Source organism: Dermacentor silvarum, chromosome 5 (genome assembly GCF_013339745.2).
Source record: "Dermacentor silvarum isolate Dsil-2018 chromosome 5, BIME_Dsil_1.4, whole genome shotgun sequence".
Classification (NCBI taxonomy): Eukaryota; Metazoa; Arthropoda; class Arachnida; order Ixodida; family Ixodidae; genus Dermacentor; species Dermacentor silvarum.
The window spans coordinates 54,571,774-54,598,184 of NC_051158.1; the positions used below are offsets into that span (position 1 = coordinate 54,571,774).

The 26,411-nt window shown below is 45.4% G+C and overlaps 1 protein-coding gene across 1 annotated transcript; it reads left to right on the top strand.

The window, feature by feature from the left end:
• The first annotated feature begins 209 nt into the window (after positions 1-209).
• LOC119453397 (GTP-binding protein Rhes) lies at positions 210-26,133 on the top strand. The gene is made up of 3 exons (XM_037715438.2): positions 210-430; positions 8,749-9,064; positions 21,395-26,133. Exons 2-3 carry the CDS (start codon positions 8,867-8,869, stop codon positions 21,899-21,901), a joined length of 705 nt encoding a protein of 234 aa, XP_037571366.1. The 5' UTR covers positions 210-430; positions 8,749-8,866; the 3' UTR covers positions 21,902-26,133.
• Positions 26,134-26,411: the final 278 nt, after the last annotated feature.

Sequence of the window (26,411 nt, forward strand, 5' to 3'; positions counted from 1 at the left end):
CCCATTACGCTACATTCTCCAGAAGCTGTCCGTTTTCTCACAGCCTTCGTTGTCTCTTCCTCACAACCTGTTCTTTTTTTTCTCCCCATCTTTCTTGGCGCAGCTGCTACTGCTGCTGTTGACCTGGCGACCTACGTCACCGCCCCTCGGTTCCGAGACACGTGCTCGGCGCCTGCGTTCACCGCCTAGCCTGGGGAAAGGAGGCTGGCTGCAGTGCGGCGCCACTCTTTTTTTGCACGCACACGCGTCTAAGTCGGCGTCGGCGTCATCAGGGAGCCGCTAGAGGCGATCGGCGCAGGACTGTAGTCGATGCCAGGGGCTCCTGCGGTCTGTGAACGGGGTTCGTTTTCTTCCGGTCCCGCCTTGAACAGCTTCGGAGGGAGCAACCTGCTAAGTGCACAGTGGCAAGCCGTCTCTGCAGTTTTCTCGGGTAAGTTGTGCCTACACAAAGGGGGTATATGGAAGTGGGGTTGGTCTCGTAGGGGCGTCGTGGATTGCGCCGTCGTGGCTGAAGATCAACTTAATGCCCTGCTAACTCGTCCGCGTTGGAGACTTTTTTTTTATACGATTCGTTGTGAACTCAACTGATTAATCTTGAGTAGATGATACCTACGTTTGGCACAGGTATTGAACTGACTGCATTACGTATGATATGTACCTATTTGCAAATTTATGTCAACCTCTCAGTATTTAGTGCAAGTTGCTTCATTCTAAGCGATTTCTAGAGATTTTGATTGTCTCTATTTCTTCCTACCGAGAAATGTCCTGTCGTTGTAGCGTTTTTTTTCTTGTTTGGATTTAGGTACTCGATTGGGATAGCGGGCTCTTCAGTAACCAGACTTCATACTGTAGCAGCTAATGAACACACAAACAAACAAGGAACGGTCTCGGACCCCATCGTGGCCTCTTCCGCCTGTTTGGCACTATACATAGTGAGGGTATAGTAGGTAGGGTAATCAGGAGTACAGGAAGCATACGTGAATATATTGGCAAATATCTACAATGAGTCCACAGCTATATTGGTTCTGCATAAGAAAAGTAGAAAGTTACTTATCAAGAAAGCGGTCAGGCAAGGAGACCCAATCTCTTCAATGCTATTCACTGCATTCTTAAAAGAAGTATTCAAGCTCTTAGACTGGGAAGGCTTATGAGTGAGGATCAACGGTGAATATCTCAGCAACCTTCGGTTTGCAGCTGACATTGTCCTATTCAGCAACAATAGGGACGAAGTACAACATATGATTGAACGAGAAGAAAGCGAACCGAGGGGCCCGATTTTTATTATCATATCATAAGAAGCCAACAAACAATGACACCAAGGACAACGTAGGGGAAATTACGAGTACTTGTACTTACTAATTGAATTAAAGAAATGATAAATTAATGGAAATGAAAACGGATGAAAAAAACAACTGTCTGCAGGTGGGGAACGAACCCACGTCTTCGCATTACGCGTGCGATGCTCTCACCATTGAGCTACCGCGGAGCTGAATGGTGAGGTTCAATAGTCAATTTTCAACCGTCCAATCTAGTTTCTGGCGTATTTATGTGTTTTTTTTACGGCTAGAACTAACCTGGGAGTGTTAACCAGCGCCGCCACTCACAAAACATATGATTGAGGACCTTAACCGAGAAAGTGTAAGAGTGGGGTTGAAGATTAATATGCAGAAGACAAAGATAATGTTCAACAGCCTGACAAGAGAACAAGAATTCAGGATCGCCAGTCAGTCTCTAGAGTCTGTAAAGGAGTACGTTTATCTAGGTCAATTATTCACAGGGACCCTGATCATGAGAAAGAAATTTACATTAGAATAAAATTGGGTTGGAGGCATTGCCAAATCGTGACTGGGAGCTTACTACTGTCCTTGAAAAGAAAAGTGTACAATCATTGCATTCTACCGGTGCTAACATATGGAGCAGAAAGTTTGAGGTTAACAAAGAAGCTCGAGAACAAGTTAAGGACCACACGAAGAGCGATGGAACGAAAAATGTTAGGCCTAACGTTAAGAGACAGGAAGAGAGCGGTGTGGATCAGTGAACAAACGGGGATAGCCGATATTCTAATTGACATTAAGAGGGAAAAAATGGAGCTGGGCAGGCCATGTGATGCGTAGGATGGATAACCGGTGGACCATTAGAGTTAGAGAATGGATGCCAAGAGAAAGGAAGCACAGTCGAGGATGGCAGAAAACTAGGTGGGGTGATGATATTAGGAAATTTGCAGGCGCAAGTTGGAATCAGCTAGCGCAAGGCAGGGGTGATTGGAGATCTCAGGGAGAGCTTTCGAGAAGCTTTCGACCCGCAATGAAGGTAAATATAGACTGATGATGATGATGATTATGATGGTGTTGGGTGCAACTTGTCCTTGCATTTAGGGTGCGTGTGTTGCAAGGTGTCTTGGACTATACATGCGGACTTCATAAACTCACTTTATCTCGCATTGCTCTCGCTTTAACAAACGTGTGACGTTCTTCATTACTTGGAGTGTTATTGTTATCATTATTACTACTTTGTGAAAGGATGTAGCAGCCACCAGTTAAGGTGACTGGATCTGCAAATTTATTTCTGTTTCAATAAAAAAGGAAGATTAAAAGGTATCCGGGAAGCGATTAGTCGGAGCTGTCGTGAGGCGACGAGACTGGCTTCCTGTTTTCTCAATAGTGAAGTTTACTGAGCTCTGCGTCTGCGTTCGGACCTGCCGTCCGTGTTAGTACGTGGTGGAGTTTTATGGACGAGCATTTAAAGACTGCTAAGTGTATCCCGCATTTGTGTAGTGGTGTGGGAAAAGGTGTGATATTGACTGAACCCTCCCCTCGTGTCACCTTGAATCAAATTTTCGCTAGTATCAAATTTCTAAATTTAAAAAACTATTCTTACCAATTTATTTTTTATGGAACATGTATTACTGGAGTAGCCGGAGTAGCCGAGGAAATTTATAGTTCATTTTGGTCATAGCGACAAATTTGTGACAGAAAGAAGAGAGTTGGCAGCGGGACAGAACCCTGTGTTGCATCTCGGTCTGACTTGGAGTATCAAGTAGATTTTTCGGGGGCCACAGTTTTCTACGGGGACACTATATATTATTATTATTATTATTATTATTATTATTATTATTATTATTATTATTATTATTGTAATTATGTTACAAACATAGGAATATATCTAGCCAGTATCGAAAACTGCAGTCAAAGTGGCGGTATTTAGTAACTAGCCCAGCCGTTTGTCACTTTAAGGACATTGCAATGTACGGTTTGGTATGACCATCGATGAGTAATGTTTGATCGTTGCACCATTATTGGACGAAATAACGCGCACACATTTAGCGCTCAGCTATATGACCTTATTTCGTAGGCAGGAAACGAAATAACGCGCCGTACACAATTGACGCACAAAGTTTTGAGATTCAATGGCATGCAGAGTCACAGACGCTTCCTTGAATCGAGTGAAAGAGCAGGTTATATATGGTTAAAACTTTCTTAATTTCTTTCGTGTTCATGAGCCTATAGCGTACACTAAGTTCGGAAGGTTGCCACTTGCGATCGTATACAGCCATGGCGGAGGCGGTGACCTATATTATATGGCCTGCCGTATCTTGCTGAATACAAGGTCAGTGCCGGCACTCAATGCAAAAAAGTGTGTGGCCTAATGCCTCCGTAAGGTTATTCTGAAGCCCGGTTCGTCGGACAAGAACAGACCGGTGATTAGTGTCTGCTGGTTAGACATCGTTTTTATACAGTTGTTGCCGATGAGGTTGAAACGCGTGTATTGATCGGACAGGGTTCTCATCCAAGCGTACGCTTACATTCTGCATATACTTGCTTGCTATAACAAGCTAGTTATGGTATGCAGTCCAGCGGAAAGCGGTTCTTTCAACGGAGCTTTTAGCTGGCTGTTATAGTTATCGAAAATACATTTTTCCATCAGTGGGCCATAGCTTAGCGCAAGCTGAGCCAGCGTTAATTTTTCGTTCTGCCTGCTAAGTATTGAGATACGTCGAAGCTGAAGAAGATCGTATCAAGAACACCAGAAGACGATTGCGATATCGAAGGAGCATGTCGAAGTTGGGAATAGCGACAGGACGCTTGTTTCATCTACTTATCATGTACGCGTTCATTAGAAGAGTAGCTATTGCATTAGTGATAATATATCGTTCAGAAAGAATATTTATGGGTGATATTTCCCTAAGAGCACTACATGTATACTAAAATTGACTGCTGAAGGATCTGATAAGAAAGTTTAGACTAATTTCTGACGCATACGTATCTCTTGAACGCGTCGGTTCAACGGATATCTTTTTTTCCTCGTGACAATTAAGAAACGTGCCGTTTAGGACGCTAAGTAGTTACAGATTGGATGTTCGCTTTAAGAGTGGATTTTACTGTGCACGATTTTATTTGTCCTGCGACGCAAAGTTCTCACTGACTGTCCGCATCTCAGGTACTGATGAAATCCTTCCATTTTGTCGCAGTCTTCACAGCTCTTAAATGTACAAGGACAATCGTTGTCCTTCAGCTCGTCGGTATTGTGGGAAGCAGATGTTACATCACATTCGATATCCGATTGTGAGCTAGGATTTAACAAACATTTACCCGCGACATCTTGCTCTAGTGGAACAGGGCAAGACGTTTAACCAACACAAACAAGCTTTAATGGTCAGGATGTTTGTTGCGCCCTTGTTCCTCGCAAACTACTGATGACAGTCAACGAAGCGTCGGTTAGTCCGACCTCTAAGGGAAGAAACTGGATCCATGGTCACCTACCTTTAACAAATTAACGAGCTTGATTGGAGAGGTTTTAATGTCAATGCGGAATGTATTATCTTTCTATTTCTGTAGTTTAGGTCAAATACGCATAAAGTTTGATAGCTATTCACTAGGATTCATTACGGTTCACTAAACCTCTCCCCAATATTCACTATTGCGTCTGAATTATATTCTTTGTAGCTGGTAATTTGGAATCACAGGATTCCTGGACGCGAATTTCTTGCATTTTGTCGCAGCCAGTCAGCGCGAGGAAATCATTACCCTGCTATAGGTTCGGGTCTGGTTTTCCGCTACCGATGGTGGTATCTCCGCTGTGGTGGATTGGCCAAGAGTCGGATGAAATACGAAAGGACGCTTAGTTGCTTCTGAAGCAGGAGAAATTTTTGAAGAAGAATCGAAGGAATAGAAGAAACATCATATTGTACCATAATGTCATCAAGGAAATCGCCTCGAAACAAAGAGAAATTACTCTATGACCTAGCGAATTTGCCGAAGACATCAACTCGGCTTGCACGGTACACCCCGCAACCAGAAATTACAGAACAAGTAGCCATCGCATAGGAACTTTTAGACCCAAAGAGATCCAGGGTCCACAGCAATTCGAGGAGCAGCCGTCCAAGCATTTGCCAAATGAGTCATCTCTAGACAGGCCCTGGCAATTCTCGACGGAAAGGTCAGCAAACCACACACGATCATCTGGTTTCCTGCTCATATGGGAGAAATCAACGGTGCTCCCGTGAACCTTAACGAAACCGCCCATAATGCTGCACGAGGACTTGCCAACCGCGCAGCCACAAGACAAGAAGATGCTGAGGTTCCTAATTGCTGGAACCAGCTCCTCACGTACAACGAGCTAACCAAGCACTTCTACCTAGAACGCAGGGTCTTCCCCCCTCCACACAGTAAATAAATAGAGCTCAGGCTAGTACGCTATGGGCTCTTACAAACGAGAACCTATCCGAACCCGCTATTAATCAACAAAATATATGCGGAGATCTCTACTCCTACAACATGCGATAAATGTAACGACACCATAGATCTTAGTCATATGCTCTGGCGTTGCTCCGCGTTACGCAGAGGCAAGGCCAACGCTGAAGAGCGGTGGGACGCAGCTCTACGCAGTCTCACATTAGATGAACAGCTATGGGCAGTGCAACGGGCCCGCGAAGCGGCCGAAAGGCCAGGCCTTTCGGTCCCAACGTGGGAGCGGCCCGCTTCGGGATAGGAAACTAGCGCGACCCAATGGACCATAATAAAGTTTTTTTTCCATCCATCCATTCATTGTCCAAGAGAGCAGGCTCCCAGAGAAGGCAACTGCAACAGTCAGCAACGTTGAGATAGTTGGCGCTGCATGGCATCTGAAGTGCGATGCAACGCGGACAGGCTGAAGACTGACAGGGAGAAAACAACACAAGCGTGTCTTTTTCCCTGTCTGTCTTTGTCTGCGCACGCTGTATCGCGTCCCAGAGAAGGAACGTCCGGAATGGAAAAAAATATATACTCTGTGCTCTCGAAACCAGGCTTTTCAAGTTTTTTCTTTTTTTTTGTAAGATGGAAAAAAGCGAAAAAAAAAATACGGTTACAGAATAAGGAAACACGACCCGTGGTCTAATCTCCGCAGAGCGGGCATATTGGTGAGGACGCCAGACCAGCCCTGTACCAATAAAAATGATTGCGAGGTACGCGTGGTTAATCCGGCCATACCCTGATCTCCCTCGCTCCCTACATTCGATAGTTTAGTTTGTAAAACTGGCACTTAACAATCGACCCCTTACAGATAACATTGAAAAAGTGCCGCGCACAGATTAAAGAAAGAGACGAAAAAAAAACAAAACAAACAAGTATCACGAAACTCGACAGATAACGTGGCCGATATGACTTGGCGAGCGAGCGTTGCAGCTCGGCAGCTGTTGGAGGTACCATTCCCCTTGGCCCCGCTTTCGAATTGAATGAAACACGATGACCTCCTGCCGTTTCCGTTCCGAACCGTATCTGGCTACACTGCAACGTCCTTGGCAGGTGGGAAAGCGGCATTGCTTTATGCCGGCTGCGCTGAAAGTGGATCATTATTAGGAAGGGGAGAGTTTCTGCTGCCTGCCCCTGTATTGGCGCCGATGCACTATACGAAAGAATTCTATCACTCGAAAAATTGTTTGCACCCTTTGGGGGAGTATCTTGTTCCCTAACATTAATAATCTTGTGTCTGGTCTGCATTTTCTTGAAAACTCTGCGCTCGCTACTTTCCTGTCAAGAATGCCGTGTCAGGCTGATAACTCGCATGCCTATTGTGACCTGGAAAGTACCGGGTACGCCGCGTTATAGAAAGGAAAAGCGCGCAGGATTGATGGCGAATACATTTTTGGGGAAAGATCAGCCCCAAAGCGTGTTAACGTGTTTTTTTCAGCTTTTTTTTGTTCCAGTGCCAATGTAAGAACGCCACACTTCTAACCTATTCATTTTATTTATTATGAATTGTAAATGTTGACAAGTGTAATATTTTGCCACTTTCTCGATAACGTTGTGTTGTTGTAAGAATGAAGGATGATGACGGGAAAAGTGAATCCACTGAGCTAACAGTTCGCCAGGAAAATGTGGGACGGTTACTCGCAATATTAGAAAAATAAACACAAAGAAATGAAATTCAATAGTAACACCCCACATGGTACGCTACTGAAATTTATTCTCAATATTTTTGTTAAGCTACAGTGTGAATTTCAGATGGCGCAATATTTACTCTCAGGTGTCTTATACCAACACAAAGGAGGAATATCGGGCTATATTGGGTTAGCCAATTGCGCCCCTTCAATAGCATAACGACCACTGTTACAGCGATAAGAGTAACTGAGCTAGTAAAAAAAAAAAAATAGGTGGCTCCTTCACCCTCAAGTTTTCGCACCACCTCACTGTGACCTCACAAATTTTCAACCGTCTCTTCTCGAGCATTGGTTATCGCTCATCGGATAAGAATGAATACTGCGCGCTGCATATTTACGAGCGCCGTGACATGGTCTGCTAAACCACAGGCTTGTTCCCGCTCAAGTTTTGCCACACGCACCATTTTGCAGCGAACTTATTTTAATGCTACGATTGCGGCCATTACTCAACTCCCCAGTTTCGTACAAATGAAATCCGAAGTCGTTTTTTTTAATGCGGAAACGCCACTCAAAGCATGAAAAATGAAAGGTGATGTCATCTGTCCCGGATACGTCAAAAATGCGGCGTTTCTGCCATATCCGTAACAGGTGGCACCACAGTTTATTTGCAGACGGAATAAATTTTTTTTCAAGTGCCGTCAACATAAGAGGGTTTCAGTAACTTTTCCTACCCTATAAGGGCTCAGACACAACAAAATATTGAGAAATCAGCGACATCACGGTGACGTACCAGCACTGAGATTTCGGTGACACTTTAAAGAAAGGAGAGTCATTGTTAATGCTGTTGAAACGCCGGTTTCAAGTATTGTGGTAGCGTCGTCCGCTACGATGTGGTGGCGCATGGACGCCAACGAGAAAGAGATTTGCAGGAGCGCGCGCACCACGCGGAATGCGGTGCATTGGACGAGAGAGAAAGAAAGAAAATCCGAAGACGAAGTGTACGCATTGTGTTTATGTCTCAAGGTTTGTCCGTCCCCTACGACGAAGCCTGCTCTATCTCCCGTAAAGGCTCTTGCCTTTGCAAGGGCCACGAATCTGACAAGAAAGTTTTCCGTGTGGCTTTCGATTCGGTCGTACTTAAAGTGACCCTCAAAAACTGGTCCATTTGTTAATTTACGCAATGTATGTCAATTTTTCTCGCAACATTGGAACCAAACAAAAAATGCTGTTTAGCGTTTCTCACAATTCTACTATGTAATTGCTCTGGAGAGATTCCCTCGGCAACTGCACTTGTCTATTCTGTGGAGAATCAAGAATGCTTCGTGAGCCCATTCTGGGCGTGTACCAATTACGCCCTAATCTCCGTATTTCTCTTTGGCACTTCCTCGCAGGGCGCCTAACCCTCTGACACCTCTGACAAAGAGTCAGTCTAAACCGGCAGTTGCCGACCTGGTCGTCGTCGTCATCGTAACTGGTAACCAGGCTCTATACCAGCGGCCGATAATAGCCATGCCGAGCACGGGCCAGGTACCGTCGCTGACGGTGCTCCAGCCCCCGCAGGAGGACGCGCACAACAACCACCACCACCCGACCAAGGACCAGTACCGGGTGGTGGTACTGGGAGCAGCGCGTGTGGGCAAGACGGCCATCGTGCACCAGTTCCTGTACGACGAGTTCCCCGTCGACTACTTCGCCACCGTCGAAGAGGTGAGTGCTACGACTGGTGTCCTCTTCTGGCCTGCTCTCACGAGCACGCGCAGTGTACGATAGACTGATGGATGGATGGATGGACACGCGCGCGCGCGCGCAAGCACACACACACACACACACACGCACACACACACAAAATGAAATGCTGAGTGCGTACAACTGCAAAGCTCCCAACAAGACTTATGTGTAGTATTTGCTTTCTGTGTAACTCTGTTGCGCACTTCGTTATCTCCTACCCTTATCCTCTTCGTGTCCTGTTTCCTTATGTCCGGAATTCTATTCTTTCTCAAAATGCCGGGTTTCCGCCCTCACCTAACGCCACCAGACTTCTCTGATTACGTTATTAAGCGAAGATGAATATGTTATTGCAGGCACGTTTGCCGACGGTTCGAGAAGTGAGTCACAGACGGAACGCCTCTCAGACGTGATGCGAGAACGATAAATAAGTTAGTGGCATGAGCCGCACAATACGCATCCAGCTGCGTGTCTGGACACGCGCGTAAATAACAAAGGCGGGTTACTGGCTCTCTTCCTTGACCCGTTAGTCCGCTTCCTCTTGGTTGTCAGCGAGGCGCGTAGCCCAGAAAATACCCAGAGCACAGACAGACCACGTAGACTACAGGTGTAAATATAGAGCTGTTCGCCTGCCTCGTAACTTATGATACTGCGAGATTGCGCCGTGACCTTATGAGATAGGTTGGCCTTTGCTGATAACCTCGCGGAACGTTGCTAACGCTAAGTATAACGCGGGTTCCATTGAATTGCGCTCGTTCACAATGCGGTAATGGCACTGTGGGGCCGAAAGGTACTTCATCTATAGCGACATAAGGGTCAGATGTTGTTTCCTCCTTGAATTATATACTATAGGCTGGAGGGTCAGCCGGCAAATGAAACTGCCAAGTGTAATCATTTCGCTTGGATAGAGATTGCACTATATACTATTCGGGGCAAAAAAGACAAAAACAAAAGGGATGGAGAAGAGGGGGGGGGGGAGGCGACGACAAGATAGACACATAACGACGCGGACTCATGTATATACCTAACGCAAAACGTGTATTCCCAAATTAAGAACAAGCCGACATAGCGATTATTCTATCTTTCTCATTCTTCTAGAGAAACCTTCTGCTAATCCTACTCACCACGTCCGTACAGTCCACGTTACCTTATTCCTTCTCACTGAAAAGCGTAGAGTGGGACCCGTTACCTCAATTACTGCTGCTTGCTTTCAGAACCACTTCACGCAAGGTGAAGAGGTACAGTACTCCAGGAATGAAACACGACAGTGGGACAGTCGTGACAGTCGCAACAGTCGGGTCTGTGATCAACCACAGACCGCTCGTCTGCATCTGGAAGCGGTAATTCTGCTCCAAAAATACTGCCACCTTCGCGGTATACCACAGCGTAACACCTTGCTTCCACGGGCGTCCACGGGTGGCGCTGCCTGTACCAGCAGCGCCAACATTACGCATTGAGCAGTCGAAAAAACAGGAGCAGTTTACAGAATCCTCGGAAAAAAGCTGGGAAAAAATTAATAGCACCGGGGGCCGCTAAAGGTGAAGGAGAGAGACGCAAAATTCTAGACGCTACGCATGTAATATACGCATGTAATACAATACCCGATTAGCTCAAACAGGCCAGCTGACTATTTTTGGCCGCGCTGTTTTGAAGAGGAATCATCACTATCGCCAGCGACACTCTCCGACTGTCACGTCCATGTCTCGAGTACTGTACATCAGGCGATTGTGCGTCCGTGCGCATATATGTAGTACGCGAGGGAGCTTATGCGCGCGTACGTGTGTGTAGCGTGTACACAACTACCTGGTGGAACTCTATAGCGAACGTCCAAGCTGTTATAATAAAGTAAGGAAGTGATCAGGTAGACCACAAATTGATTCTGAGGTTTCCTATCGTTCACTACTACTTCAATGTTGTTGCAACTTTCACATCCACGGGTCATTTTCAGTCGGCCCCTGCTACACGAAACCCCCTTCTGCGTAACCCAAAAGAAGCGAGTGCTTATAAAGGAGCTGTCGTGTCGACAGAATGGCAAAAGCACTCAGAAATAATAAGTTCCAAGTCCGTATTCCGACTCCCCCCCCCCCCCCCCCCCTCGAGTATTCCACAAATTGCCGCAATACACGCTCGCTTGTCTACGTTTTCAACATCGTCTTCGTTTTCAGCATCGAAAAACGTCAGCGACCACGCGGGGTCTTTAAGAAAACTAACCCGCTCAAGTTTATTGAGCACTTAAGAAAGCGAAAAAGCACTAAAACTGCTTCGTCTCCGCGACGTGGTTAAATGGAGTGCTCTTGCGACGTTTTATACGACACTCTTTGCCGACGTCGTTCGCCTTTTCTCTACGTTTAACGTCCTAGCGTGCTTAACTCGCAGACTACGACTGTTGTTGTCGTCGTTGGGTGTTCCCGATACTTATCGTAGTTTTCAGCAAGTATGAGCGCACACGCGCCGATGCAGGAAGCAAAAGAGAACGCAGAAGCGGACTGCAGAGCTGCACTGAGAAACTGGGTCACCGGGTTGCTTGTCGTGTTTGCCTGGTAGAGCATGAGTTATGTCTCGCGCGCCAGAGCTCGCGCCTGGTCCTCGCTAAACGTCGGGGCCCCCGATAAAACGCGCTGACGTTTTACTCGAGCGAGTTCCGCCCCGCCGGAATTCCCGGCTCTAGACGTGACAAACAAGAAGAACTCATTTCTGTGAACGGTGAACGAAAATGTCGAAATAAACTTTCAGGGATTCCTCGCCGGACCTGTTCAGCTTAGGGATGACAGACGGGTGGAAATGAAAGGACAGCATGGGAGAGAGGAAAAAAATGGATCGTGAAGACCGGCGAGTAAGGTGTCGTATATGAATGTCGTAAACACATCGATCGTGGCGTGCTTCAATCAGATTGCTATATATGATTGGTGGGTAGTGGGCGCAAACAGGCCGGCACGTGTCTCTCTTGGAACAAGTTTCTTTATGTTGCAGCTATGTCAAGGAACGAACGTAGGCGTCCAGGTAGATGCCCATGAAGCTGCGCGCACACGTGATGCGAACAGACATGAAGGAGCAGTGCAGTGTACCGACGTAGGGCACCCTATATCCTCCCAAGACACCGTGTACAATATATTTCGCATTGCCTTAATTTTTTGAAAAGTTCGATAGGTAGCGATTACTCAAGCTATTCATTCTGGATTTGAAGTCCGGCGCCGTGTGGAACTGTACATAAGTAGTTTACTCAGACTCTTGTGATGCTCTTTCGAGAAATTTGACTCTAAATTGATGTAGACCTCTGTGTTGTCACTGAGGGCGGAAAACAAGCTTAAAGTGTGTTTCGAATCCTTTGAGAGTGCGCGAAAATTCAGGATGCAGCAGCAACATGGCAATGTACCGAGATAGTTCCATCTTAAGCTCTGCGTTTAGGTAATGAGATGCCGTTTTTACAGTATCAAACGTAGCAAAATGATTGTTGCTTCTCTGTACATGGAGATGAAGGTTTTGGTATTTTATCGTGGTATCTAAAATTTTAAAAATGTTTTCCACCTTCTTAACATACCAGTAGAAAATTAAAACCAGATTTAAGAGCGATTATACCGTAAAGCTGCATTCCGCTTATAGGAGGATATAGTGGACCAATCTGGTTCCAGTGGAAGAGTATATCGGCAGTCTATCAGTACCTGGTACAGTGTATCACGTTCTTCGTACTAATAGTGCGATCCAGTGTACGCACAGAATGAACCGTACTGTACGGGTATGTTGTGACGTGCGTGCATGGTAGGGTCGATGATGCACAGCATTATCAGTTCCTCCCATAGCTGCGTAGAATTGTGTACTCTAAATAAAAACAGCAAATTCGTACTTCAGAGCCGTTTTCAGTTTTGTTTCGATATGAAGCCTGGAACATTTTATTAGCCGACAGATGCTTCGGCTTAGAACTTGTCGGCAAAAACGACACGCTCGCTGTGCTCATTAAGCTTTCATAATGAAGATTGTATGGCGTTTTCTTTAAGACACCCTTTTTTAAAGCACTTAGATTTGTTGCGCTTAGTTTCCAAACACAAGATAGTGCAGTAGTCATATAAACTTGTTCACATCCATGTCCGCCTTATGGGCTTTCATGTAACTCACCCGAAAGCGGGCAATAATTTTTATTTTTATTTTACGTCAGAATTATTCGGGACGAGAATATCGAGGGAATAGTTCGAAATGCTGGTCACAGTGATTATTCACGAGAAAAGACTAAGAGCATTCGGCCAACAGAATGAAACACGAAGAGCTATGTGGGCTAAATCGAAATGAAGTCGATAGAGTATGTTCGAAAGACCTGGTGAGGTACGCACAAGAATCGCGGGGAATACATTATTAGGCAATGTCTTAGCTCCAGGTTTTATAGTAGGGAATGAGTAAGCGTTAAGAACACTGGTAATTAATCTCCCGGAAACCAAGAAACTTTTCAGCCATGGCAGCAGTTGACAGAAAGTACAGTATAATCTTCTTTTTTGTAAGCTGGAATTGACTGTAGGTTCGCTGAGTGCGCTTTCGTTATCACGAGCAGTCTAAAATTTATGCAGTGTAGTGCGCTCTTTGCTCTCGCGGGACCAAAGGAACAGGTATATTCAAAGTTCGGCTCGTTTCATTAACCAAGTCTCCACTGGCGAAGCTTACATTCACAAGTGTCACAGAGAACAAATGATTCTCACTCCGTGTGCTCCCTCGTAATTTACATCGTGCGCGTTTGTAGGCTGCAATGTGTGAAGCTACGTAATAAATGACCCAATGGCTTGAAATATATTTGAGTGTGAATAAAATTTCGGTCGGCATACATCTCGCCAGGGGAGCTCGACTTCGAAAATTCTGCGAAGTTAAATGAACTTCTGAGGACTCATACGAAGAAGGAACTGATTGTGTTATTTCGAGTTATCTTTTTGCGAGAGCAATTATATGAACCCTCCAGGCAAATTTTCGTCGTCATTGGCACTGCCGTGTGGCTCCGCATATATATTGGTGACTGCATGCTAAATGTTTATGAGTACCCCAAGTGAAAGAAACATTGCTATACTATTTAACCACGAACATTGCTCAAGCCAGGTCTTAAATTCTCGATTAAGTTATTCCTCAGACTTTTGAGAATGACGGGCCGCAAACAAATGTTGTTGAAGCATAACATTCGACGCGCAAAGCTTTCATCTTAAATTTTCTCAGATTTGCAATACGAAAAGTGCAAACCAATATTAGGGCTCAAAGGTGAAAGTGACGTAATGTCATTGACAAGGCTCTTTACGAGCAGCGTAGTGGCGCCTTTGAGATGTAATTACAGGCACTACACGGCGCGTTAAAGCTTTTACGGGTGCCAGCAGTTTTGCCATATCATGTATGTCACGTACATGTTAGAACGACCTGCATATGTTTAGAACACCGAGCGAGGAGCTCAAGCGCAACACTTTCTTCGCCTACCCTTGCTATCGCTGTCAGTGATTGCTATCAGTGATTGTCAGTGATTATTGCTATCAGAGATTGCTATCAGTGAGTGTCAGTGATTGCCATCAGAGATTGCTATCAGTGAGTGTCAGTGAGAAATGCTATCAGAGATTGCTATCAGTGATTGCTACCAGAGATTGCTATCAGTGATTCTCAGTGATCAATGCTATCAGACATTGCTATCACTGACTGTCAGGGATTGCTATCAGAGATTGTCAGTGATTGCTATCAGAGATTGCCAGTGATTGATATCAGAGATTGCTATCAGTGATTGCTAGGTTGCTATCGCTTTCGGCTCTCGCTGCATGTGCCCCATTCGGGCAAAACTGCCATTTTTAAAATTTTGGCTCCTATCAATTTGCAAAGCAGTTTTTTTGCATTTCGGGTATTTGCTCAAGGACATAAGTGATTATACATACAAATTGAGGCCGGTTTCGGCAATACACGTCAGTAGGGCTCGGTGGTTCAGCCCACGGAGCGAAGAATTGCAGACCAGTGTTCTCCTGGAATTATGGCGCCTTGTTCGAAGATAGCGTCGCCTTCTTTCTTTTTAAACTGTAATAGCTGGATGTCTGAATGCACGCTCGGAAAATTGAGTCTGCTTCGAAAAATGTTTGATGACACGACCGCGCAACAGCCTCGACCTTTCCACTAGGCGATTCATCCCTTGAAACGGTATGCCGCGCTACATTTATTCGTAACCCGGGCTCTCCTCTTGCTTGCGTACGAAAAAAAAAGGTGACGAGGTTTTATTATTTATGTTTCATCACATAACTATTGTTTTAGCTTTTTTGCCGAAGAAGAAGATTAATCATATTGAAACAAGAAGGCAGTGCCGGAAACCTTTGTATTTGCCTCCTTTGTGTCCTTGTCAAGGATTATCAAAATTAACGGGGCACAATCTGCCTCGCCTTGTACCAGCGTAGAGGCGAGTGAAAACAAGAGGCAAAGCAGTTTTCTGAGCTCTTCTGCTTAATGAATGAATAATGAAAGCGGCGCAGCCTTGGGCAGTCCGATAGCCAAATACCAAACGAAGCTCCCTGAACTGGCTTCCATGTAATATACCGGTCAAGGTCGGACGACGGTTACTGTGGACGGTCTTCGAACACCTCGACAGGCACGCTCAAACAATGTTTAGTGTGTACGTTGCATTGCGTTTTGCACTTTGGTATTTAGACACTTGGGTGGACAACGACTCTAATGTGCAGTCGTGCAAGGCGTACGTCACGTGCCTTTGGTGAAAGCCTTGTTAGCCGAGCATTTTCCTTTGCTTTTCTCATGTGACCGAGACAGTTTCTGAAAACCCTTAGCTTAACGGACAAAAAAGGAATAGTTTTATACAGTGCGAACGTGTGTCTAATGAAGTGAGCCTACTTCGCCGAAACTTCTTCTTCGTGTAGAAAAAAAAAAAGAAACCGTACAAGAATCAACGCAAGGAGACAGAGTGTAGATTGGGAAACAAAGGGGAGAGCTAATTGGATATTGCTCTCCCAATCAGCAAAGACCGAGCGCTTGCACTTTTCTCCGAGATGTAGTTGACGAGATTAAAGAACGTACGTGTTGAAGACATTGGGAGACGAACTGAACGAATTCAAGAGGTTCATTTTGCGCAAAAAAGCTAAGAAAAGCGATAACGAAAAAGGAGGAAACGCAATAGATGGAGAAAGAAAACAGGTACCTAATTAGATATGGCTTTAGGAATCGAAGATTGTCGAATACGTAGGGAAGGTGTCGTGACGGAGTGGCACAGACCGAGTGCCAGACGAATGGTTGCAGAGGTAGACGAGTGCCCGAAAAGGACAAAAGAAAAAGTTATGAAAAAAAATATTTCAGAACGAAGATGAGGCGTCGATGGCTGCAGGGTTTCGCCTTCACGGAACTGATTGCCGCCAGCCGCAGGGTGTACACGACGGTGCTGAGGAGACGTTGAATTGCACAAGTCGAGAAGGTGCTGGCATGACCTCCTCCCGAATAATAGCCGCGGGCTATTTGGGTCGTCATCGATTTTTGATGATAGTGATTGCGAGCAAGGACTGCATATGTAATTCCAAGAATCGTCTCCACACTAGGGACGACCTGGCAGCTTTTTTATGTGTTAGGTTGAAAGAAGTTGTGCTTGTCTCTGCAAGTGCTTCTTTCGGTGATCAGGTTAGTGAGGTGTGGCGTTTCCTGTGAGCCATTCCACACGCTTTCGTTTAGTGACTGCGATGTTCTTCTGAGTACGGGGTCACAAGTTCGTTACCTGGCTGCTGCTTATGGATTCCCGTGGGCAGAAAAGTAGTGAAGTAAATGTTCTTGGTATAAAATGGCGACTGAAGACAATTGTGATAGCAAGTTCAGGTCCCTCTTTCCGACTTATCTGCTCTTGCGCATGAATGACCGCTTTACTCCAACGTTCGGATGCTTTCTCTAAGAAGGCGCAGTTGTCACGGGATTTTTAAAGGAAGCTGCTGTGAGATATTAGAGAGTTTTAGAATAGGGGCCCTAAAAGTTTGGGGCCCCAAAGAGCTCTGCAGGGTGTTAGTGTTGGGGCGTGCAGGAGTGAAGAGTTTTAGAATAGGGCTTCGCGTTTGCGGATAGCGTCTTGCGCTTGCAGTGCCACTACGGTGTCAAAGACGAACTATTATAAATACTAAAATAAACTATACCACTTTATGATAAGAAGAGTAATTTTCACTTTCCGTGTTTTGCGTTTAATTACGATGTAGAGGTTATTCTATTAGCAGCAAGCGGTTTGTTGCGCTTTATTTTGAGTAACCAACTTTACGTGCCTTCACTAGTCAAGCTAATCCATGTTAGGCCTACGAGCCATGAAATCGACAGTCGCATTCGGAATCAGCGGCGTCTAATGAATCAATCTTCATTACACACGTTAGTTGAGTGAAAGCGATAACCGCAGTCACTAATTCTCCTAGCTTACGAGCTTCACGCGTTACCACGAATCGAGCAGTTTGGTGCTTGGTTAGAGCCGCCGTCGCTTCGATGGGTGCCACCATGTTTGTTGACGCAAAGCTTTTGGGGCAGCTTTTGGGGCTCCCGATAAATCAGTGAAATAGCGTTCCCAACGCAAAACCCAAACGCAGTCTGCGTCTCGCGCATGCGCAGTGGCTTCGACGCTATTTCTTTGAGGCCCCAAAGCGTTTGGGGCCCCTATTATAAAACTCTCTATTTAGCATCAACGATCTTGCGTTAGCCCAGAGACGGCTGTTGCTCCGAGGCCTCGGCACATGTATTTGAGCGTTTTAACCATTCTGAAAAAAGAAAAACTTTTTCGCGATTAAACATATGACACACAATTCACTTCAGAGAAGATGAGACTCGCAAGTGCACTCTGGATGTATAACTTGTTGGATCAAGTGGTGTCTTGTAATCACGCATCTCGGGGGCACTAATGACACGCAATCGCCTTCAGACAAAAGGATTGGCGACCAGGTACAATCACAGATAAATCTTCTTCTCTTACGGAAGGTAAACCAAAAGTGCTCGTGTACCGAGCTTCTGTTGTATAATAAAGATTCCAAGGTGGTTACGATTATTTCGGAGCATTGTTATACCACAGCGTATCTCATATACGTACATGGGTGTGCCCTGTGCACTACTAGAAATGACGCCGTATAGTCGACCATCGCTACGCATAAAGTTCAACGACCGCGGTATAAGTGGTGACAGTGACGTGGATCAGCATCGCTTTTCATCAAAATTCGCCTTTCATTCGTTCACCTTCATTGGGAAGAAGGCTCCCGTGTGGGAGCCGAAAAGTCTCCTATATTTAATTTTTGTGGTCGGCATCTAACTTTCAACTACTTACTGTTCCTCGACCCGACCTGGGGAGTTTCTGTCGAACTCCATACTTCATCATTCACTGGATGTCCAAAAAACGCGGGGCAAAGCGGGTGCACCCATCCATCGTGCCACGTTGTCGTGTTCGTCGTCATTACCACCGCCACCAGAATTCAATGATTATGATTCCGTAGTACAAGAGGAAAATGAGCAAGGCCTTTCACAAACCAAGCGCCTCCAGCGGCATTTTTACTTATTAATTTTTACTTCAGATGTAGAACAACGCCGTTTGTGCTTCCAATTCCTATGCGTGTATATTATGACCGATGAGCCGAAAGACGGAGATTATGCGCGTAAAGCGCTGACGATGGCGTTGACGATGGCGCTGACGCAACTGTAAGGTGTATTACGTACGCAAACATACGTGAGTGCAACCTATGAAGCCTATGGACCGGATAATAGAAAATAAGAAAGTACACAACGCATACAGTAAGTATGCACATGGATACCAAGCCCACGTGTCGTCCCCGTCAAGCTTTCAGTCTCAGTCGTGCATTTGCGCCGTTGGCTCAAACCTTTCCCGCGCTTACGACACCGTAGTCGCGAATGACGTTTAAATATCGATTCTGCCACGTGCTGTGACCGTTCGACCTTCCACTTTCCAAATGGCACACCATCCGAGAGGAGTTTTTTTTTTTTTTTTTTGACGCCAGCCGCGGACTCCCGACCCTGTCCTGGCGTAACATAAGCGCCGTTTATCGGAGCGCGCTGAAGGGCCGCAGGTGCGGCGGAGCTACCTTGTGTGGGTGAGAAACGGTCGAACGTCAACCAATAGATGCATCGGGAGGACACGAATGATCCTACTTGATTGTTGTGTTTGCTTTTAAAGTTTCCCGTGTTTTGACAGGACTCGCTCATTCTGAGGTGAGGTTGTGCTGCATGATGAACGAAAGGCAGGTACCCTAGCACACGTGCACAGCGCTCCGGGGTGCTATAGAATGTAGCAGCTGAAGGGTAGATGTAAATCCAGGCAAGATCGACTTAAAAGTACACCAAGAAGCAGCCTTACATCCGTTTAGACTTGCAATGTAGCAGTTGCACTTCAACAGCTTCATTTACGAGTGCTTTCGATATATAGACTTGACTACTAGGCGAGCAACATTACTGTCAAGCTATTGCCTTTGCCCATAAGTCTTCTTCGTCTTTTTATACTCATTTTGAAAATTGGGCCAAGTTTTGAGCACCGGCACGTCAATTTGGCTTTACAGATTGACACATTTGTTCTTCTTGTGTGATTTTGTAGCAGCAAAAGTTCTCGAAACTTGAGAATTTGCGCTTTTGGTTAGATTAGAATACAATGCGGTGGTGGTGGGTTGCAGCAACAGGCGGGTTTAGCCTGGCGTTCAAGGCCGGCAATTGCTCCGCCCGAGCGCCTCTTAAAATTTCACTGCAGTGTTTCACCACATGTCCATCAAACCAGTCTCTCTTAAGAATGCGATAAGGAGACGAAGTCTCTTATCGTTAGAAAACGTTAGACAAACAACGGGGTCATTCCTGACGGATAAGCCAATAACTAGGCATGAGCTGACACAGTCAAAATTGGTGGCATCACGGCAAGCTGTTTGCGGGAAGTTAAGAGCGTAGTCGCCTCCCTACTTTTCGTTTTCGTGTTCATTCACGCGTGAAATCTCTTCTTTTTGTGATCAATTTGATACTGTAGAACTTGCTAACTGATACAGTTGAACTCAGTGTTCCTGTCATGTGCCCCTTCACCATTCATCAGCCCACCGAATTACACTCATTTAGGCAGGAATGCATCTTGGCATGAAATAGTGGGCCGCATTGTTTCAAGGCACCTGTTTATGTCTAATGCAGAACACCAGTTTCTACATTTTGTAACAACCTGCTTTTGCCCAGTATTAATGCTAGTGTGTTCGACCGTCACGCGTCTTGACTGCCGCCTTGAATCAAAGCTGCAGATTGAGATGAGTAAAACATTCGACTGCGCTGATGCTGACACTAAATTGTACCTAGCCGGATGTGAATATCGAACACAGTTCAATATACGTTTAACTAGCGTCACCGGTAGAGTACGCTCACCGTCACTCATTCGTTTAGTTGTCTTACCGAGATCCTTCAATGTCGTGAAAGGTGCCGGACGAAACCTGCTGAAATGGAAGTTTATAGCGCGGTGGCGATGAAGGATCGACCACGAGCAAAACAAACAAGGACACTGGTAGAAAAACAAGGACAGATGAACAGTACGCAACTCAAACGTTTATCGATGCCACACAAGAACCGAATAAAGTATGGACACACCAAACGTGTTGGCAATCGACGTCAGTGATTGCATACTAAGGGGGAGGTCCATAAAACATTTAATTGCTATTCAGTGTAGCGCTACTGTGGATTTCTGTCGTGTCGTGGATTTCGGAGTTACCTCTCGGTGCACTGTCCATAGTTGCGCTTACACTTCTTTATGAAAAGGAAGAATTGTCACTGATTTTGGGTAGCCGAATGTTACACGGGGTTTCCCTTACGAACTCATCGAAAAAAAAAGAGATTGTTGCCGAAGAATGTATTGACCTCGTTCAACTGCGACATTTACTCTAACATTTCTTTTCTCTCCTTTATTCCCGTCCCAAAGGTTTATTATTCCAATGGTGTATGACACTTGCGACAGACGAAACAGGAAAGAAAATGGCAATTCACAATTATAGCGCAGTTTGCGATGTATGTATGCTGAATGGCTTTCCGTCGAAAGTTAGCGCTTGTCCTGTGGTTTTATTTTCTCCGTTTTTCGTCTGTCGCCCTGTCACATATCAACGAATCCATACTAGCTAACCCAGCTTTCCTCCTTGCTTAAGTTTAATTTTCCGATTTACCCGTGTCCCAAATTCAATGTTATACAAACTTTTTCCCATCTCGCGAAGTTCCGCAGTACAGATTGTTCAAGTTAACACTGATTCTAGAGTGCTAGTTGTGGGAAAATGAAAACTAACCTTTCCTAAAAATGGAAGCTTGAGCCTAACCTCACTTCTTCACTTGTTTTGTTCTTTCTCACTCACGCAGTTCCACACGGGCGAATACGAGCTGAATGGTGCCTCGCTCACGCTGGACATCGTGGATACGAGTGGCAGCTACCCGTTCCCTGCCATGAGGCGGCTGGCCATCACCACGGCCGACGCGTTCGTGCTCGTCTACGCCATCGACGACCCGGAGTCGTTCGAAGAGGCACGCCGCATCCACGACCAGATCGTCGAGCTCCACTCAGCCAAGGCTCCTGTGGTCGTGGTGGGCAATAAGTGTGACCTGCCTGCTGCGATGCGTCGCGTCAGGCGAGAGGTGGCCGAGACCATCATCTCCATCGACTGGGAGCACGGGTTCGTCGAGTCCTCGGCCAAGGAGGACATCAATGTGTTTGCCATCTTCAAGGAACTCCTTGTGCAGGCCAAGATCCCGTACGACCTGAACCCGGCATCCGTGAACAAGAGGCGTCGCTCACTGCCCGTCTACCCGACCAGTCCGACCATCAAGGACAAGGCAGTCCTCAAGAGAAACAGCTGCGCTGTTTCATAGTTGCGTGGAGGTCGTCGTTAGTGTTGTTTTTTTCCCACAGAAACACGTATTCTGGACTCGCGCCTGCCTCCAGTGCCAGTGACTGTGACGTTGCGCTGCCTGTGCCGTTGTGCTAAACTCAGCAGATGAATTCGAAGTGAAACAAAATGTCTGCACCTGTGAGATCAAGATCAGTACTGCCAGTGTCAAACGCCAGTGAAATATTGCTCGGATCGAGGAGGTTCCAAAACTGCCAAAACGACGTCCTAGTAAACCACTGAACAAATAAGACAGCACGTCGTATAAGATACAGGAACAGCTGTACCCCCTACGATACAATAGTCTCCGAAGTACAGCAAGCACAGTGACGTGAACGTTCAGCTAATAACGACGTCGTCGGTTTGAATGGAACGCTGCCTATGGAAAGCCGGACGACAAAAAGAAGACTCGCTTGCTGAAGAATGGCTGGTCCAGGTCCCCATGCCGACTGGTGCCTGCAGTCGATTAGGGGCATAAAGTTGTACATATGGCACTTTTCAGCACCGTATTCTTGAGCAGCTTGTGATCATGATCCTGTGTTTCCAAGACAATAAGACTAACATAAACTAAGTCGTGGTTCCAGTAACTCGCTGCCCAAGTCTACGCCGGCTACAACGTCTGACCACGTTAATGTTTCAGCAGGGTGATTCTGAAGGTAATTGAATTCAAGATGAACTTGCTTCAATCCGAGAAATTTCCCCTTGATGGGTATGTCACTCATGAAAGCCATCGTTAGAAGTTCCTTGTGCTCGCAACGTAGGAAGCTCAGCGTAAGCAAAGAACAAGCACCCAACCGCCAGCGTGACACAGCAGATAGAGCAATGGCTCTGACGCAACCCAGCCACGGGATCCAGCATTGCTTTCTCATTGACACCGAGTGTATGTGCCCCTGTGGCCTCTTGTGTCAGGAACAATCTGACTGAGATGACAATCACAGTGCGGCTATGCTGAACTGGGCAGCTATCAGTGAGCAGGAGAACAGACGTGTGATCACCGTACGGTCGGCTTATGTTCGCTACCAGGACTGTCACACCTCGTCGCAATGAACTAGCGCATTTGCGACGTTGCTTACTCCGTCGGAACACCTTAACATCGACTAACACGTCGTCCGTCGTTGCAGGCACAATAAAACTTACCAGTGTGCGTAAGGAATCAAGCAACATATTTCCGATGGACATTCTGCTCACACGGCACTCACCAGTCTTGAGACCCGATGCAACGCCGGAGCTAGTTACCTATGATGTGCTCGAAACTGAGATAGCGTGGTAGTAAACGCACTAGCGATGAAGGGCCAATCGGAAGTTGCAGTTTTGACGCAGAGTCAGATGACCAGCTTAACACATGTTTTTTTTTCCAGCTCACAGTCGTAACGAAACACAAACAGCCAATAAAGCAGTGTAGGAACAGTGTCTTTCGTAAAAACATTCAAACACGCGTGCTAGCTTTGGAATTTGATATGAATATGTATGACGGGAAACACAGCTAAATGATGTAATGCACGAAGTTTCCCTTCCTATCTCTAGACTAGTGTTCAACGTTGGGAAACCCCGTCTCTGTATTATTATTTTTTTCTTTTTTCTTGCCAACACTCCTGTACTCGGCCAAGGTATTTATATCCCTTACTGTAATTGCCAATAGCGCAAGCTACCACCTCTTAAAGGTACTATTTATTGGGCTTATTACAGTAACCTGCCGGTCGCTTGCGTGCAGAATATTTTTCGCAATCAACCTAAAATAAACTTCCGGTTCTATACAGCTAGGACTCGAATCCACGACTTTGTGCTCCATGCTCAGCAAGAAAATTCCATAGCCACTGAGAGACCACGCAGCGGGAATTAGTAATAAGGTGACGTCAAAACAATGGAAATAACTAATCTAATCTCTCGTTTCAAAATCAAGTTTGCGAGGCAATTTGGTTTGCCGGTAATTACACGTTCAATGTGATAAAGGTCTGCATGAGTGTATCCGAGGTAATAAGCAATTAGAATTAAAATGGCTTTTAGAACGAAAGAACAGACCCTTAACGTATACTTGTTAATAGTACAGGGCTATTTTTGACAGAATAAACGAGACACCGAGAAATTACTACGTTTTACCACAAGGTTTATTCGTCGTACATGTTCAACGGTAGCTTCTAAAAACTTGAACCTGGCCTAGTTGGTATTTACTACGTCACATGTTCATCGCTAAGGGAAGGCGAGGACAGCACAACAGAACCCGAACAATGGCATGGTCGGTATGACACCACAAACATGTCACGTGGTAGCTTCCTAGTTGAGCGAACCACATTGACAGAGGTACAACGGTAATTAAGGAAGCTTGTTCCTTGATTAACTTGATAAAGAGAGAGCACGCTTGGAGCTTTAGTTGTGATTGGGGTACCCAGCCATCTAAGTTAAATTTACAGGCTCTTTTCCGAATTGTGGCATAAATCTCTGTGGCCACGTTTGTGCCGATGGTGTTGCATACAAACGCCTGAAAAAAAAAAGAACCATCTCATGGGACTCCCACGTTTGTGACTGCTTAATAATCGCTATCTATCAGAATTCCAATGCGAAGTTCTTGGATTTTTTTTCTTTCTCTGTAACCGTTTGATTTTGATGTGTCTCTAAGAGCTATTTCTTAAGTGCTCCCGTAACTAATTATCAGTAGGACATCAATGCGAAATGTGCAGACGAGATATTTCGCCACACCAACTGCAAATATTTCAATAAAAATTTGCATTGTCTCAATTCTTTTCAGATGATAGGCGACTTTAAAGATATTAGCAATCGATCTGATGATTTAGTGCGTAATTGTTGAGGACATGCTTCAAACAATGATTGTTAAGAACGACAGCACATGCCTAAGAAGACATACCGAGCGACCAAAGTTGGCGTCAAAGAGGTTCTTGGAGAGCGGCACACAGCCATTGACTCATGCCTACTTGCCAAAGTTCGCTTTAAAGAACGTCACCAACGAGCCGGACATAAGCTGTGCGACGTGCCTAGTGACCCCAGTTGGCGTCAACTGGGGTCAATTTTGCAAGAGCCTGCTAGCAACCTGCTTCTTTTTTCAGGTAGAGTGTGATGTTGCGTTGAACCAAGTTTAGGGGGATTTCCCCCACCGAAACAGCGCAACTTCACCGCACACCTTGCGAAATAACAACGTGAACTGACTCTCAAGAAGGCTGGCTTAGTGCTTACAAAGAGTTGTTATGCGACGTCATAAATTCTTCCAAACTCTTTCCCCGCCTCTCTGATGGACCACAAAATTCCGAAATCAAAAGATTAAGTTTAGGAGCCGTTTTGAAGTGGTATCGGACGTGGCGAGCTTTTAAAAAGAAGGCGATAGTTTTTACCGAACGTCTGTTGTCATATGCACGATGAAACGTTGTCGCTGATGTCCCATTATTTTGGTTTTGTCCAGATGTTTTCAGCACACCTTTTAGTCAGCTCTGTTTCAAAGAACAAAAGCACGATGGCTAAATCAAGAAATTGTGTAGTGCCCTTAAAACAGCGTGCAGCGATTCTTTTAAAGCAACAAAAAAATAAAACATTTTTTATATATTCAGCTCGATTTTTTAAAAATTATTAATGGCGACACGATTTCCTTGGCCCAAGTTTTCATAGCGTTACTAACACACAGGAGGCTGACCACAAGGAACAATGCTATATTACCGCCTTATTATGGTGGCGAGGAGTGCAATTGTCGGATAACATCACGTGCAACTTGACAATTGTCTTACCACACACTAGTCAACACGCTTCAGGATTTTAATCACGCAGCCGTACTTTTACTTGGTCGCCATCAGAGGGCTTCAGAACAAATGTATTTACGAACGTGGTAGTTGTGCTAAACATAAAAGCCGAAGTTTTTTTCATCTAAGAACGGCGCTCGATGTCAACGCTTTCTCCTTTAGGCCTTTAGTTCTGCTTACTTTGACAGATGTCGCGTCGATGCAAAGAGATAATGTTGAATGTTGTAGGAATAAGCTAGACGTTTTTAAATGTGCTACATCTGTGATTTTCCCGATTTAAAGGTGATCTGTATGTGTTAACAAGGTTGCATCGACGTTATTTTGTTGTCGTGAAGCCACAGTACTATCCGTGGTCATGTGTAACTGGTGAACTCTTGTTCAACTTGTGCGTAGATGGCGCGAGAATGACCCCGGCCGGGACTGCATTAAAATGACGAAACACGCTGCTTCCATGTGTAAATAAAGGCTGTTGCACTGTAAACAAGAGGCGTTCATTTTTTCAGACATGAAGTAAGTTGATACTTCACAATATCTGGCCATGCACAATAGACGAAAAAGAGTGATTATTGGCATGGGCCCTATAACGAAGAGGACTTTACTTAGCTAAAAGAGAAGTCTAGGCAAGTCGCTTACAAGAAGGCTTAGAACTTCTATGTTTACCTTTATCAGGGGAGCTCTGACAAAATAAAAAAGTGCACGTAGCAAAGTGAGCACATTATTGTTTTTTTTTCAGTTAAATCGGACACGTTGAGC

Coding starts and splice junctions, on each gene's coding strand:
- LOC119453397 (XM_037715438.2), top strand. CDS start 8,867: ATGCCGAGCACGGGCCAGGTACCGTCGCTGACGGTGCTCCAGCCCCCG. Junction 9,065..21,394: donor ACTTCGCCACCGTCGAAGAG/GTGAGTGCTACG, acceptor TCACTCACGCAG/TTCCACACGGGCGAATACGA.